Source organism: Syngnathus scovelli, chromosome 5, assembly GCF_024217435.2.
Source record: "Syngnathus scovelli strain Florida chromosome 5, RoL_Ssco_1.2, whole genome shotgun sequence".
NCBI lineage: Eukaryota > Metazoa > Chordata > Actinopteri > Syngnathiformes > Syngnathidae > Syngnathus > Syngnathus scovelli.
The window spans coordinates 15,816,974-15,830,606 of NC_090851.1; the positions used below are offsets into that span (position 1 = coordinate 15,816,974).

At 40.6% G+C, this 13,633-nt stretch overlaps 1 protein-coding gene across 4 annotated transcripts in view; it reads left to right on the top strand.

Moving 5' to 3' along the window:
- Nucleotides 1-13,633, top strand: part of wdr17 (WD repeat domain 17) — a 72,746-nt gene that overhangs the window by 45,403 nt on the left and 13,710 nt on the right. For all 4 annotated transcript variants that reach the window (XR_007481579.2, XR_007481578.2, XM_049721510.2 and 1 more), the window contains 8 exons: nt 387-517; nt 1,889-2,014; nt 3,832-3,987; nt 4,258-4,322; nt 5,756-5,888; nt 10,055-10,143; nt 11,910-12,009; nt 12,443-12,582. Coding sequence is in view for 2 of the 4 variants with exons in the window: in XM_049721510.2 (XP_049577467.1) it covers nt 387-517; nt 1,889-2,014; nt 3,832-3,987; nt 4,258-4,322; nt 5,756-5,888; nt 10,055-10,143; nt 11,910-12,009; nt 12,443-12,582 (940 nt within the window). In the remaining 2 variants the exon portion in view is untranslated. The remainder of the gene's footprint in view (nt 1-386; nt 518-1,888; nt 2,015-3,831; nt 3,988-4,257; nt 4,323-5,755; nt 5,889-10,054; nt 10,144-11,909; nt 12,010-12,442; nt 12,583-13,633) is intronic.

A 13,633-nucleotide genomic window follows, 5' to 3' on the forward strand; every position in this document is an offset into this window, starting at 1 on the left:
TTTGTGGGTGGCTTTGGCGTAAAACTGCATCTGAAAGCTCAGCGCACGAATTGCGAGAATACTGACGTCACACCCCACACTCGAAATGCAATCTCGGCACTGAAGGAATTAGAGCGCAGAGTGCGCCGGGTCTGTATTACTGAGTACGTACACACACTTGTGAGTGTGCACCGAGCTTTCTGACACAGCTTCCGGGAGTAAAAGTGCGAGCGAGCATCTACTGGGGAAACACAGTCATTGCAGGGAAAATGACCCCAACATTTTTTTAATAATACAATTTATTCAGGTTTGGCGGGCCGGATTAAACCGCCCCGTGGGCCGGATGTGGCCCGCGGGCCGTAGTTTGCTCACGTCTGGTATAGACCCTCAGGTTATGTGTCTTGCAGATAAAGCTATGGTTCCCAACTCTCCACCACTGCTCTGTGGCAAAGTATCAAGAGACATCAAACAGGAGCTGGAGAAACTCTGCTCTGACATTACCGCCAAGAAGCTGCGTTGGTTCTCCGAATGCTGTTCGGTAACTCTTTTCTATTTGTTAATGTAATTTGTAATTGTGTGATAGTTTGTAATAGTTTGATACTACAATTTGGTACAGAGTCCGTGTGATAGTTTGTAATAGTTTGATACTACAATTTGGTACAGAGTCAAACTTAGATGCAGTGAACAATGCTACTAAAGTGCAGTAATTCATTTTCTGCAGAACCGCTGCTGTTTTGAATCACTGAGAATGCTAGTCTCACTAGTCTTGCTGGTTGCGCTCTCGTCTGAGATGTTTAAAGTGCAGTAAAATGTCACTAGAACTAGCAATTTTTATTGACATCCAATGTCAAATAAGTCTGCACGATTCAAGTGTCCAGCTGCGAATGAAAAAGTACAGTTAAAAAGGAAACGGCTCAGTTGTTATCACACTCCAGCGTCCAAGGCCTCCGGTGGCCGCTTGAAGCCAGCACCCTGTGCTCTCATTCAACTGAATAGCTTAAGAAAACGCCAGGGGAAACTTCGCAAACAGGTCTGGGATTCCATGGAGTCCTGGCACTGGAAGCACTACTGCTACACCATCTATCCCAATTCTGGTAACTCACTACTTATACCAGTACTAAAAAGTTTATATTTAGTCTGCAATTAATTTCCTGATTATTTTTCATGTACAAATATTTAACAACTTAAACAATTATAAAAAGCCACTATGTTCATTGAACACATTACTATAGATAACTGTCACCTGTATAAACATAGGACTAGATTGCAGAATTAAATATGAAAAGTAAATACTGGGAAATAAGTCTACTGAATAGGATTCCACTTTTGATGTGAAAGATGTTGTTAGAGTTGTGCTCACTCTAACTTATTTTGCAAGAACCACACGGGAGACAAGCAAGTCCTATTAGAAACCTGCAGGTGGAGAGTTCACCCGTTGAAGGAATGAAGTCTGAACCCTCCCTCCTGCAAGGGCATATTTATTAAGAGATACAGAGTGGGGGTATGAGTAGGCTGAATAGAAAGCCCTTGTCCTCTAGTCAAAACATATCAGGGGATGTTTTACGACCTTGTGTAGGATGGGACAAGGTAGGTTATTTATTACCGGTTGCATTCCAACATAATCATACGATAAGGATAATATGAAAAACCCTAACAGATGTAATGCCGGATTTGCCTTTTGATGCCACAGATAACACTTGAGACTGCTCTAACCGATTTGTGACCAATATTATTTTTTTGTGGGTGTTTTTCCGTTGCCTTCCTGTATTTAATATCTGTGGATGTTGTTATTTGTTAACACTGGCCATGTGTAGTTCTTTGAGACCGTTCTGTGATTAAGAGCTACATAAATAAATTATACTTGACTTTGGATAATTTACTTATGTGCATGCGTTTTTTTTCCTGCTAGCCTCCAGGGGGAAGCAGCAACCTGTGGGACTTGGTATCTGTCATTAATGGGCAGGACGACTCACTGCTACCAGGTAGCTACAGCAAGGGTGTAATGCACATGAAACATCTACTGAAGTTTAAAACAGTAAGTATCTGTAACAAATGTGTGTGGAAGCTGATTACTCACTAAACAATGCAGCAGTCATAACCACCATCCTACCAAATTAAATGTAATTTTTTACTTACTGAATAATTAGTATGAACAACTGATTATCATGAGCAGAGACAGCGCGACCATGTGCAGCACAGATCTTTATTGAGTTGGGAGGAAAGGGGAAGTGGAAAGCTGGATAATAGGGAGCGACACGGGCAGGAGAATAGAATAACAGGTGGCGTAACTGACGGGTAGCATACAGGTATCAGACAGGTAGCAAGCTAGACGAACCGACACAATCAATGCTGATGACTGCATAACAGGACGAGAGGGGCAGGAGCAGAGGAAGAGAACTGTCCGAGGTTCTGATCAGTGCCAGGCTGAGAACAATTGACCGAAGGAAAATCACCGATTGGATGGAAGGTGGAACGAGCATGTGACACTGGTATTTTATATCTGTGATACATTTCCGTAGAGCACAGACCACTTGCACAATGCAATTTTTCATTTTCATTTTTTTTAACACTTTTATTTAAATTCAGAGTAGGCCAGTTGGAAGCAAGGTCTTTGCAGTGTTGTCAAAAAACATTAAAACTAAAACCAAACCTGTAAATGTAAGCTATAAACAGAAGAAGAATACCCGCCCAAACAAAAATCATACGTTCAGAATGTAGTCCATGATAAAATTCCTGAAATGAACAAAGGAGATTAATAGGCCTCCTGCAGCTGAGGCAAAAGATTATTCCATGGACATTAGCAAATGTCAGCTCAGTGGCCTAGTAGTAGAGTGTCCGCCCTGAGACTGGAAGGTTGTGGGTTCAAACCCCGGCCGGGTCATACCAAAGACTATAAAAATGGGACCCATTGCCTCCCTGCTTGGCACTCAGCATTAAGGGTTGGAATTGGGGGGTTAGATCACCAAATGATTCCCGAGCGCGGCACCGCTGCTGCTCACTGCTCCCCTCTCCCCCAGGGGATGGATCAAAATCACATGGGGATGGGTTAAATGCAGAGGACAAATTTCACCACACCCAGATGTGTGTGTGACGATGATCATTGGGACTTTAACTTTAATACAAACAGGAGATCAACTCACTTAAACTGGAACTGAATGGTACTCTGGTAAGGGTCCCACAGTAGTGGTGAACTCTATTGTGTTTCTGAGATCACAAAATGTTTTACACCTTCTTACCCTGTCTACAATTAATTTCCCCTTTAGCTATAATCACCTATAGCCCGGCAGGACCAACCTCACTCTTTGCCTACCACTTAAGCTCCTCCCAGCACCTTTCCCACAAATTGGGCGCAATTACTGTACTCATAGTTTATGTAATTGAAACTACACACAGACAATAACAAACAGGACACAATAGATGAACTATATGTGAGATTTAAATAAGCGTCCACTTAACAGGCATTTGGCCAAAAGCCTCTCATTAGGCCAAGCTGTTCCTGTCTACCAGAGCAACCAGTCTCTGAAGGACACAGAGTATGGACTTGTAAACAAACTCTCTAGTACAAGATGAACTATATATGAGATTTAAATAAGCGTCCACTTAACAGGCATTTGGCCAAAAGCCTCTCATTAGGCCAAGCTGTTCCTGTCTACCAGAGCAACCAGTCCCTGAAGGATGCAGAGTATGGACTTGTAAACTCTCTAGTACAGTTGCTTTGTAAATTGGAATGGCTGTGTTGTGTATACAGATTAATGCATGTTCACTCTACCTACGTATGAGTTGACTCATTCTTCGACCATGATTACAAAATTATTTTTGCCTATCCTCTCCTCTTTTTGTGTTGTCCCTCAGTCTGAAGCCCAGGAATTGACCATTGTCAAGATGTCTAAATTCGGAGGTGGTATTGGTGCTCCGAGTAAAGAAGAACGCCTTAAAGAAGCAGGAGATATCCATTTGAGACTAGGACAGATTCAGCGATACTGTGAATTAATGGTGGAGCTTGGACAGGTGCTGCATGTGCACTTTTGCACCTTACTTGTTTGTTCTGCGTAGTATACAGCATACGCACTCACACTTTACTCAACAAATGTGATTTTGACCCTTATAACTACAATAACAACAAAAAATAAATATTTTCTACTCGTGAAGTGAATCCATTTTAACAAACTTAAGTTTGTAACTTGTTTTATCTATCTTTTGAGGACAGATCAAAGAAAAGGGACTTGTTGAGAATGTAATGAATTCATGATTAAGTGAACAAATATTTCTCTCTCGCAGTGGGAGAAAGCATTAGCTGTAGCACCAGGAGTATCCATGAAGTACTGGAAAAAACTGATGCAAAGGTAGGTTTTTATTTAACTGCACCTATACTGTATATTGATCAATTATGCAATAAGAATACTGAGCAATGACCAATGAGTGTAGCAGGACATCACTGAGGAAAAACAAGGGTAGACAAAATATTAGCACAGGTAAATTATGATTTGCTTGCTTAGGCAATGTGACAAAAGAGATTTTTAGTGATACAACTTTGAGAAGGCTCTGAGGAATAATTTGAGGTATTGTACGATCAACGTATGAATAAAAAAGACACCAATACCACAAATGCATTAAAAAACACATGATACTCTGGAGAAATATACAGTAATACCTCGCTACATCGTGGTTCGTTTATCATGGTTTCACTACATCGCGGATTTTTTTCCAAATTAAAAAAAAATTTAAAAGTCAAAATAAAACTTCTAAATTGAGGAATTATGGCATAAAGCTTGCCCACACGCCAGCAGAAGGCAAGGAGTGCCCACACAATCGCAGTGTGTACACTTGTACCTTTCCATAAAGAAATTGTTATAATATTGAGAGTTCTAAAAACATATTTACAGTGTTGTACCTTGTTATAGAAAAACTGTTATAATAATAAAAAAGTTCTAAAAACATATTTACAGGATGTACTCTTGTACCTTGTTATAAAAAATATAATAATAAAAGTTGTTCTAAAACATATTTACAGTATATGTTAAGAATTCTCCATGTTATTTATGTTATTTAGCCCTGCTTTGATTTGAGGTAGAGTGATTGATTTTGAAGGCCGTTTTCAGGTGATACCACTTCCTGTTTTACGTTTGTTTACATATGCCGGTTACAGCGGTACAGGACGATGTAAGTGGGTCTCCTAACAAGAGAAATGAACGATCACACGTGTCTAACCTTTAGGATAATGTAGTATTGCTCCAAATGTTCGTTTAAATTCCTTTAGAGGTCCGTTTTCGCGTGTTAGCACGATCGTGAAATAGCATCTTTCCGCTCACTCGTTAGCCTGCCCAGTACTTCTTGTTAACATGTTACACGCACACACGTATATTTATATTTTCAATATGTATACAAAATTTTCTACATGTTATTTCTACTATTAATGTATTATTTACATTAATGTTCTAATAAAAAATATGCACTTAAATGGTTTCATATACATTTATTGACATAAAAATTGTACAGATAAAAAAAAAAAAAGTACAGATGAGAGGGTGACCGTACTTCGCGGATTTCACTTATTGCGGGTGGTTTTTGGAACCAATTATTCACGATAAATGAAGGATTAATGTACTGTGCTTGGTTACAGACTTAGTTTATGCCCAAGAGATACTTGTATAAGAGATACTTGAACTTTTCAGTGAGAAAGTAGTCGAACGTACAGTTGTGCTCAGAAGTGTATGTGATCTTACGTATGAGCACAAGTCTACCTTTTTTTTAAATGTCTGTTATGGTTGTATTGTAGGAGAGCTGATCAGCTGATGGTGGAGGATAACGATGATGCAATCCCGTACTGCATTGCTACAGGAGACGTTAAGAAACTTGTAGCATTCTTTACTGGCAGAGGACAACTGGTTGAGGCCTTACTAGTTGCACAGGTACATTGGGGAATACCACAATAGCACTTTATTCATGACAGATAATTGACTATGTTTAAATGGGAGTCTAAAATTATACCCATTACGTGCGTGGAATTTTGAATTACCGTATTTGCCGGTGTATTGGTCGACCTTTTTCGATCCAAAATCGACCGAAAAAAATCGACCTCGACTTATACACCGAGTCCTAAAATTTAACTTCGTATTCATCGCTTCAAATGTGATGGTAACCAAGGCTGTTTCTCATGCATCTCATTGTGCGTGGGTGTGCGTCCGTCAGGCTCATCAAACAGCGAGAAACTGAATCATTATAAAGCGTTCGTCGCATTAACATGCATCCTCAGCAACAATTTCAAATATTCTCACCTCAATAACGGACATCGAAAGCCAGGCAGCGACGATGACTACTAGGGGGAAGTACTGGGTATTGAGCGAATGTGCGAGTCATCGCGTGTCAAGCAACGACAATAACTACCGGTACGTAAGCATTCAATCGCCATGTCTAAATGAATGTCGTTGGCACTTAGAAAATATTCGCCAAACTTGGCCAGACTTCCAGGGGAAGAGGCCGAATTTTCACTTGTTCTGGCCGACCGGAGGAACCAGTCGAGGCGGGCACTTTACGGCGGTTGAGTCGTTGGCACTTAAAAAATATTCGCCAAACTTGGCCAGACTTCCAGGGGAAGAGGCCGAATTTTCACTTGTGGTGGCCGACACGGGGAACCAGCCGAGGCGGACACTTTACGGCGGTTGAGTCGTTGGCACTTAGAAAATATTCGCCAAACTTGGCCGGACTTCCAGGGGAAGAGGCCAAATTTTCACTTGTGGTGGCCGACACGGGGAACCAGCCGAGGCGGACACTTTACGGCGGTTGAGTCGTTGGCACTTAGAAAATATTCGCCAAACTTGGCCGGACTTCCAGGGGAAGAGGCCGAATTTTCACTTGTGGTGGCCGACACGGGGAACCAGCCGAGGCGGACACTTTACGGCGGTTGAGTCGTTGGCATTTAGAAAATATTCGCCAATCTTGGCCAGACTTCCAGGGGAAGAGGCCGAATTTTCACTTGTTCTGGCCGACATGGGGAACCAGCCGGGGCGGACTCTTTATGGCGCAAGAGCCGTTGGCACTTAGAAAATATTCGCCAAACGCTAGACCAAGAAGATGCCCTTTATGACGACAAACTAAACGAAAACGAATGGAACGAGCTTTTCGGAAATATATATATATACACACACACATATATACACGTATATGTATATATATATATATATATATATATATATATATATATATATATATATAACAAATATAGGCTTACAGGTGTTAGAGTGGTGCTCACTCTAACTTATTTTTGCAAGAATCACACGGGAGACAGTATGCCCTTCATAAGCACTTGCAAGTGGAGAGTCACTTGTTCTGGCCGACATGGGGAACCAGCCGAGGCGGACTCTTTATGGCGCAAGAGCCGTTGGCACTTAGAAAATTTGAACCGGGCGGCTTGCGCGAGTGTGCGGCCAGCTGGAAGTCGAATGAGGCTCCGCGATTTCATCCGCGGTGCTTATAAAGTGCCGATCCGCTCGGCCGGAGCTATTTTTGGCCACCCGGCGCGTGTGCGCGAGCTCGCCGGCTGCTGGAAGTCGAATGAGGCTCCGCGATCTCCTCCGCGGTGCTTATAAACAGCCGATCCGCTCCGCGGGAGGTATTCCCGGCCACTTGGCGCGTGCGCATGGCCTCCCGGATGTGCCGGGAAGCGTGCGCGAGCTCGCCGGCTGCTGGAAGTCGAATGAGGCTCTGCGATCTCCTCCGCGGTGCTTATAAAGAGCCGGTCCGCTCGGCGGGAGCTATTTCCGGCCACTTGGCGCGTGTGCACGGCCTCCCGGTGGTGCCGGGCGGCGTGCGCGAGCTCGCCGGCCGCTGGAAGTCGAATGAGGCTCCGCGATCTCCTCCGCGGTGCTTATAAACAGCCACATGCGCACGGCCTCCCGGAATTTGAACACATTTCGTCAATAAATTTCGCATATTGAATTTTGAAGTTTAATATAATGCAACAATTGAGCTCGACTTATACAAAGGATATATCATAAAATCGTAAATTTCCGTCGAATTTTAGGGGGTCGACTTATACACCGAGTCGACTTATACACCGGCAAATACGGTAAGTTTGTTACATTGAATACAATTCTAGGGCAAGGGGATTTTTATTCTTTTATTAATGTAAGAGAAATGATTACTTATCCCTAGCTTTTTAGCTGCTTTGAATTTAGCCAGAGAATTTTCAAATATTTCTAAAGAAACTTTGAAAAACTTCTTGCTTTTTTCTCACACAACACAATAACACCCTGACAGGTACCAACAGACAGCAGTTTAACATACTTCAGCAATCTTTCCCCAACTTTGACTCAAATGTATTCTTTTATTTACTTACTTTTATTTCCGGACAATAAATCATAGTTTTTTTCATAGTTTGGCCGGGGGTGCGATGAATAATCAGGAGCGACTTATATATGAAATTATGAACACATTATTACTTGATCATCATTAACACATTACTGTATTTTCCGGACTACAAGGCGCATCTAAAAACCTAAAATTTTCTCAAAAGCTGACAGTGCGCCTTATAGTCCGGTGCGCCTTGTATATGGACCAAATTCCTAAATTTAAACTGGCCCGAAGCATTGTGTCATGAAATCAATCATAAGTGGCCCGCTGAAGACTATGAATCATGAATCAAAAAGACTATGGATCATTATTTTGTGATTATAAAGTAATTTGTTGTGTCTGAAGTTGAAATAAAAAAGATAAAATGGGGAATGATTTGATTTAGATTAAAAATCTGACATGATGCATTAATGGTGCGCCTTATAGTCCGGTGCGCCTTATATAAGGACAACGTTTTAAAATGGGCCCTTCATTGAAGGTGCGCCTTACAGTCCGGTGCGCCTTATAGTCCGGAAAATGCGGTATTTACTTAGTAGTATAGTTTTATCATGTCACATGTTATTTTCACGTTAAACCGCAAGAGGGCGCACTAGGCCTGTGGGATAATCGGAACCGCAACTAGACGATGAGTCTTACTCTTCAGCCGCATGTACTTCCGGAGTCAGCAGTGACGTCGTTTATAGGTGACACGGAGATTTTGATGGATTTAAAGATTTGGAGCGACACGGATGGTTCGATAAAATTGTTATTTACGTTATAGTTATTTGATAGATAGTTTAAATATAATTCTATAGGCCTGTGGAATAATTAGAACCACAACTGACGATGAGTCCGACGTCAGCGCCGCATGTACTTCCGGGGTCAGCAGCGGCGTTGTTTACACAAAAGACGAAGATTTCGATGGATTTAATGATTTGGAGAGACACAGATGGTTTGATAAAAATTTTATTTATGTTATAGATATTTGGTATATAGTTTATATATAGTGATATAAGCCTGTGGAATAATTGGAACCACAACTGACAATGAGTCCGACGTCAGCGCCGCATGCACTTCCGGAGTCAGCAGCGGCGTTGTTTATAAGTGACACAAAGGACGAAGATTTCGATGGAGTTAATGATTTGGAGTGACACGGATCCTTTGATAAACTTGTTATTTATGTTAGAATTATTTGAATAACTGTTAATATGTTACGTCAGGCACGTTCTCAGTTCCTCGTTTGTGTTTATGTAACGTTAGCATATCGTATCGTTTAGCCTTTTTTTGCCTATTCATGTCTGTTCTGGGTGTTGGATTTTCTCAAATAAAGTTCCCCCAAAAATGCGATTTGTACTCCCGTGCGACTGATATGTTTTTTTTCTTTATTATGCATTTTATGGCTGGTGCGACTTGTATTCCGGAGCGACTTATAGTCCGGAAAATACGTTAGTTATATTTTTTTATTTCATTTTCATTTTATTTTTTTTCTTGCGCAAAAGTCAGGAAAAAACATTTCAACATTTTTGTTTATTACGTGATAGGGCATTGGTTTTGAAATTTTAAATAAAATATTTATTCAATCTGGAATTAGGCTGTGGAAATGTTGAAAAAGTGAAGTGCAATGAATGCTATGCTATGAACTATATTTGAGGTTTAAATAAGCGTCCACTTAACAGTCAGCTGGCCAAAAGCCTCTCCTTTATAAACCTGAGGTGAATTAAAATGGTTGAGAGCATTTTTGTTTTAGGGGGCATGTGAGGGGAACATCCATACACCGCAAACCTCCTCTATCAACCACAAGAACAATGATGTGGATAACAGACTTCAATACCAAAGGTAAAGCACACAAACATGCCAAAGCCATCTTCATCATTGTACATGTGTCATTGTTCTGCAAGGTGAAGTACCCTTAAAATCAATGCTTTACTAACAGAACCATTTTTAAATGGCACTATGACAGTCAACATTTCTTTAGGTTAAATATTTACAGAAACATATTATATTGAGGTTTTATAATGTGAAAATTCAAGATTTGAGCTATCAAAATCGACGAGAAGATTTGTATGGATGCCCTTACACACCTTAAACCAGTGCTTCTTAAATAGTGGGGGGGCGCGGTGCGATACCAAGGGGGGCGCGTATGACACCAGGGAACATGATTTTATTTTGGCTGTACTAGATTAAAGGGTAATTAGACATCCACTGCAGTAGGTGAGAGTGGCGGTATCACTGGAAGCGTGTGCGCAAGGAGTAGTCGCTCTACAGTGTAGAGCGCACGGAACATACGCACACACAGCACAGAGCAGGTGATAAAAAGTGCAGTGGGACACCATGGAAAAAATATTGAACAGGGTTGAAAAGAACGGCGGAGAGGGACGAAGATAAGAGAATTGAGGGTCACATGAAAGCTAAGACACGGAAATATGACGAAGCGTACGTAGCGCTCGGTCGACTTCAGTGCGACTACAATGGGAGACGAGGAAAGACTGGTGTATTTACTGTGCCTTACAATGTTGGCAGCGGACAGTATGACGCCAAATAAATTAAGGCGGCACTTATAAAGTCATTGCACCCCAATCACGCTGATAAGATGCTTGAGGTTTTTCAGTGAAAACGGGTTGAATATTGCCAACAATCATCCCACTTTGTGAATGCTACTTCACAAGTCAATCAGCAAGCACTGTAAGCATCATATAAAGCAGCGTACCCAATTGCTCAGTGCAAGAAAAAATTTAAGCGAAATGTTTTCTTCTCCCTAGGGGGGGCATCACAGAAAATTATTGAGAAGCACTGCCTTAAACTAATAAACTAATCCAGTACAAATGGCTAATGAGAATTTATAGGACACTAGTGGAAACAAACGAATAGAATCAAGATCTTCTGCACAATTGTTTCAAATGAACCGGGGGAAACGGGGAGCATTATTTTGTGGTATGTGGCATAATAGAGAAGTAAGAAGGTTTTAGGATGAAATAAACGTGATCATGGGAAGGGTTCGTTCCAAAAAAAAAGTCCTCCGAAGCTAAGGGTTTTTGTGTTCAAATTATTTTCAGAAAAACACATCTGTAATAGGAATAAGCACTGTATTGATTTAATGATAGCATGTTGTATTGGTATGGAAGTCTTGTCACAGGAAAACTGTCAAACAATAGATTAATCAGATGCTGTCAGCACTTCCTCTGGAACATATAATTTACATTGTAAAGGACAGCGAACTTATGAAGATTCAATATTTATACATTTTGTTCAGAATATGGACATAATATAAGAAAACATTTTAAGCTGCACCCTGAGATTTTATGTTATTGAAGTGACTGAACTCGAGCCATCTGTTAGAAGAGGAGCCTGTTCTGTTTTATGTTTGTTTGTTTGTTTGTTTGTTTGTTTGTTTGTTTGTTTGTTTGTTTGTTTGTTTGTTTGTTTGTTTGTTTGTTTGTTTTCTGGTTGAGTTTGCATTTTTAAAAATATAAAATTGCAAACTGTAAAATTATTGTTAAAAAAAAAAAAGAATCTAGCGGCGTGGGGTAAAGGTAATGTAATGTAATTAAATTATCTGTCCCAAATAAACAGTGCAGTAGAAATAATGATTCTACCCCCCACAGTCTACTTCATAAGGTATGCGAACAGCTGGCTGAGTGGTACTTTCAGGATGGCTGCTCTGTTCTGGCTGCATGCTGCCACCTAGCAGTTGATAATGTCAAGGTACGTACTGTATGTATGAGTGTATATGACCATCCATGTGTTAAACACTGCATGTACATTCAAGAAAAGACAGAAGAAAATGAATGACCATCAGTACTGGAGTAGCAAAATAATTTTTGACCGGGAGCATATAAACTGTTAGATTTCTGATATTGAGAGTGGTTTCTTGTTTAGTATAATCCTAACAGTCAAATGAGCGAAAGTGTGGCTATAATTAGACAACCCTCTGTAAAAATAGTCTGCTTACAGTCTGTAATTGATATTGGGTTATTGATGTGAATGTAATACCCGCATATACTGTACGGATCATTTATTGCAGATGTTGAGGTATTTGCTCAGTTTAATTTACTTAGGAGTTGCCAATAACGACTCAAGTGTTCAAAAATCAAACAATTTGCTTATGTCATATGTTCTATATCTCTGTGTTTTTTAGTTAGCCATGTCTAGTTTGATCAGAGGTAATGAGCTGGAGTTGGCTGCATGTGTGGGTATAGTTCTTGGAGAGACGGCCGCTCAGAGTACGGCCTACTGTCTTGAACTCCTGGCCAGGAAGTACATGACCCCACTGACATGGTGAGTCCCCTTACTATGTAATCCTGAAAGGCAGACAAGATTTAGAAATATCTATACCTTTCTGATGAGTAGATGAAGCAGTCTCCGTGAATCCATTGTAAAATTATCTATTGTGACATTTATTCACCGATTTAAATCAATCTAAACATATTAACATGAATTGAGCTTTGAATGCATGGCATGATAGATCATCTTTGAATTAGTAATTTATTTCGTTTTGGAAAAGACTAGACTTTAGACTTTATATCTAGTCCTTCAACACGATTACAGCACATTAAAATTCCTGTATACCTTAACTCACAGTATCACTGAATTAAATAGAATGACTAGGTGAGTAGAAAAAATACAGTAAATTAAACCAAATAAAAACAATATGCATAACTCAATAAAAGAACAAAATGATGTAATGATTTTATTGCACCATCAACGTAATTTCAGAAGTATTAATGATGATAATGATAGTAAACTTGTAGCTCAGTGGCAATCTTGTGGCCACAGGAAAAAAGCTGTGCCTGAATCTGGATTAACTGAATGTCCTGCCAGAGGTCAGCATGCAAATCAGGCTGAAAAAAGTCCAAGATGGTGGAATAGGTTCTGGTCAGCAGAAGTTCTGTCAAATGTCTTTGATAGAGGGGAACAGGGCTCTGATCATTTTCTCCCTGTCCTCACCGCTCTCTGTAGACAGTTGCAATCAGACAGAGATGCAACTAGTCAACATGCTCTCGATGGTGCCTCTGTAGAAGGGGACCAGGATAGAATTGGGTCGAAGATTCTCCTCAGCTGGCATAGGAAGTGCAGCTGTTGTGTGTTTTTTTGGAGATGGGGTGGTGTGCCAACCTTCGATGATAAGGTGTGGCACCTGAAATGGCAGAGATTTCCTAAATTCAACAAGTGGTGTGCATCTCTCCAAAAAAGACGATTGGATGTGATTCTTCACTTAATCGCCAGTGGCTTACCTAAAAGCCTGTCATTGTTATTTTTAACCCGCTTCATTCATCGCTAAATTACATTTTGTTCCCGCTACTTTAGAAACATCAGTAAAAATATTGTG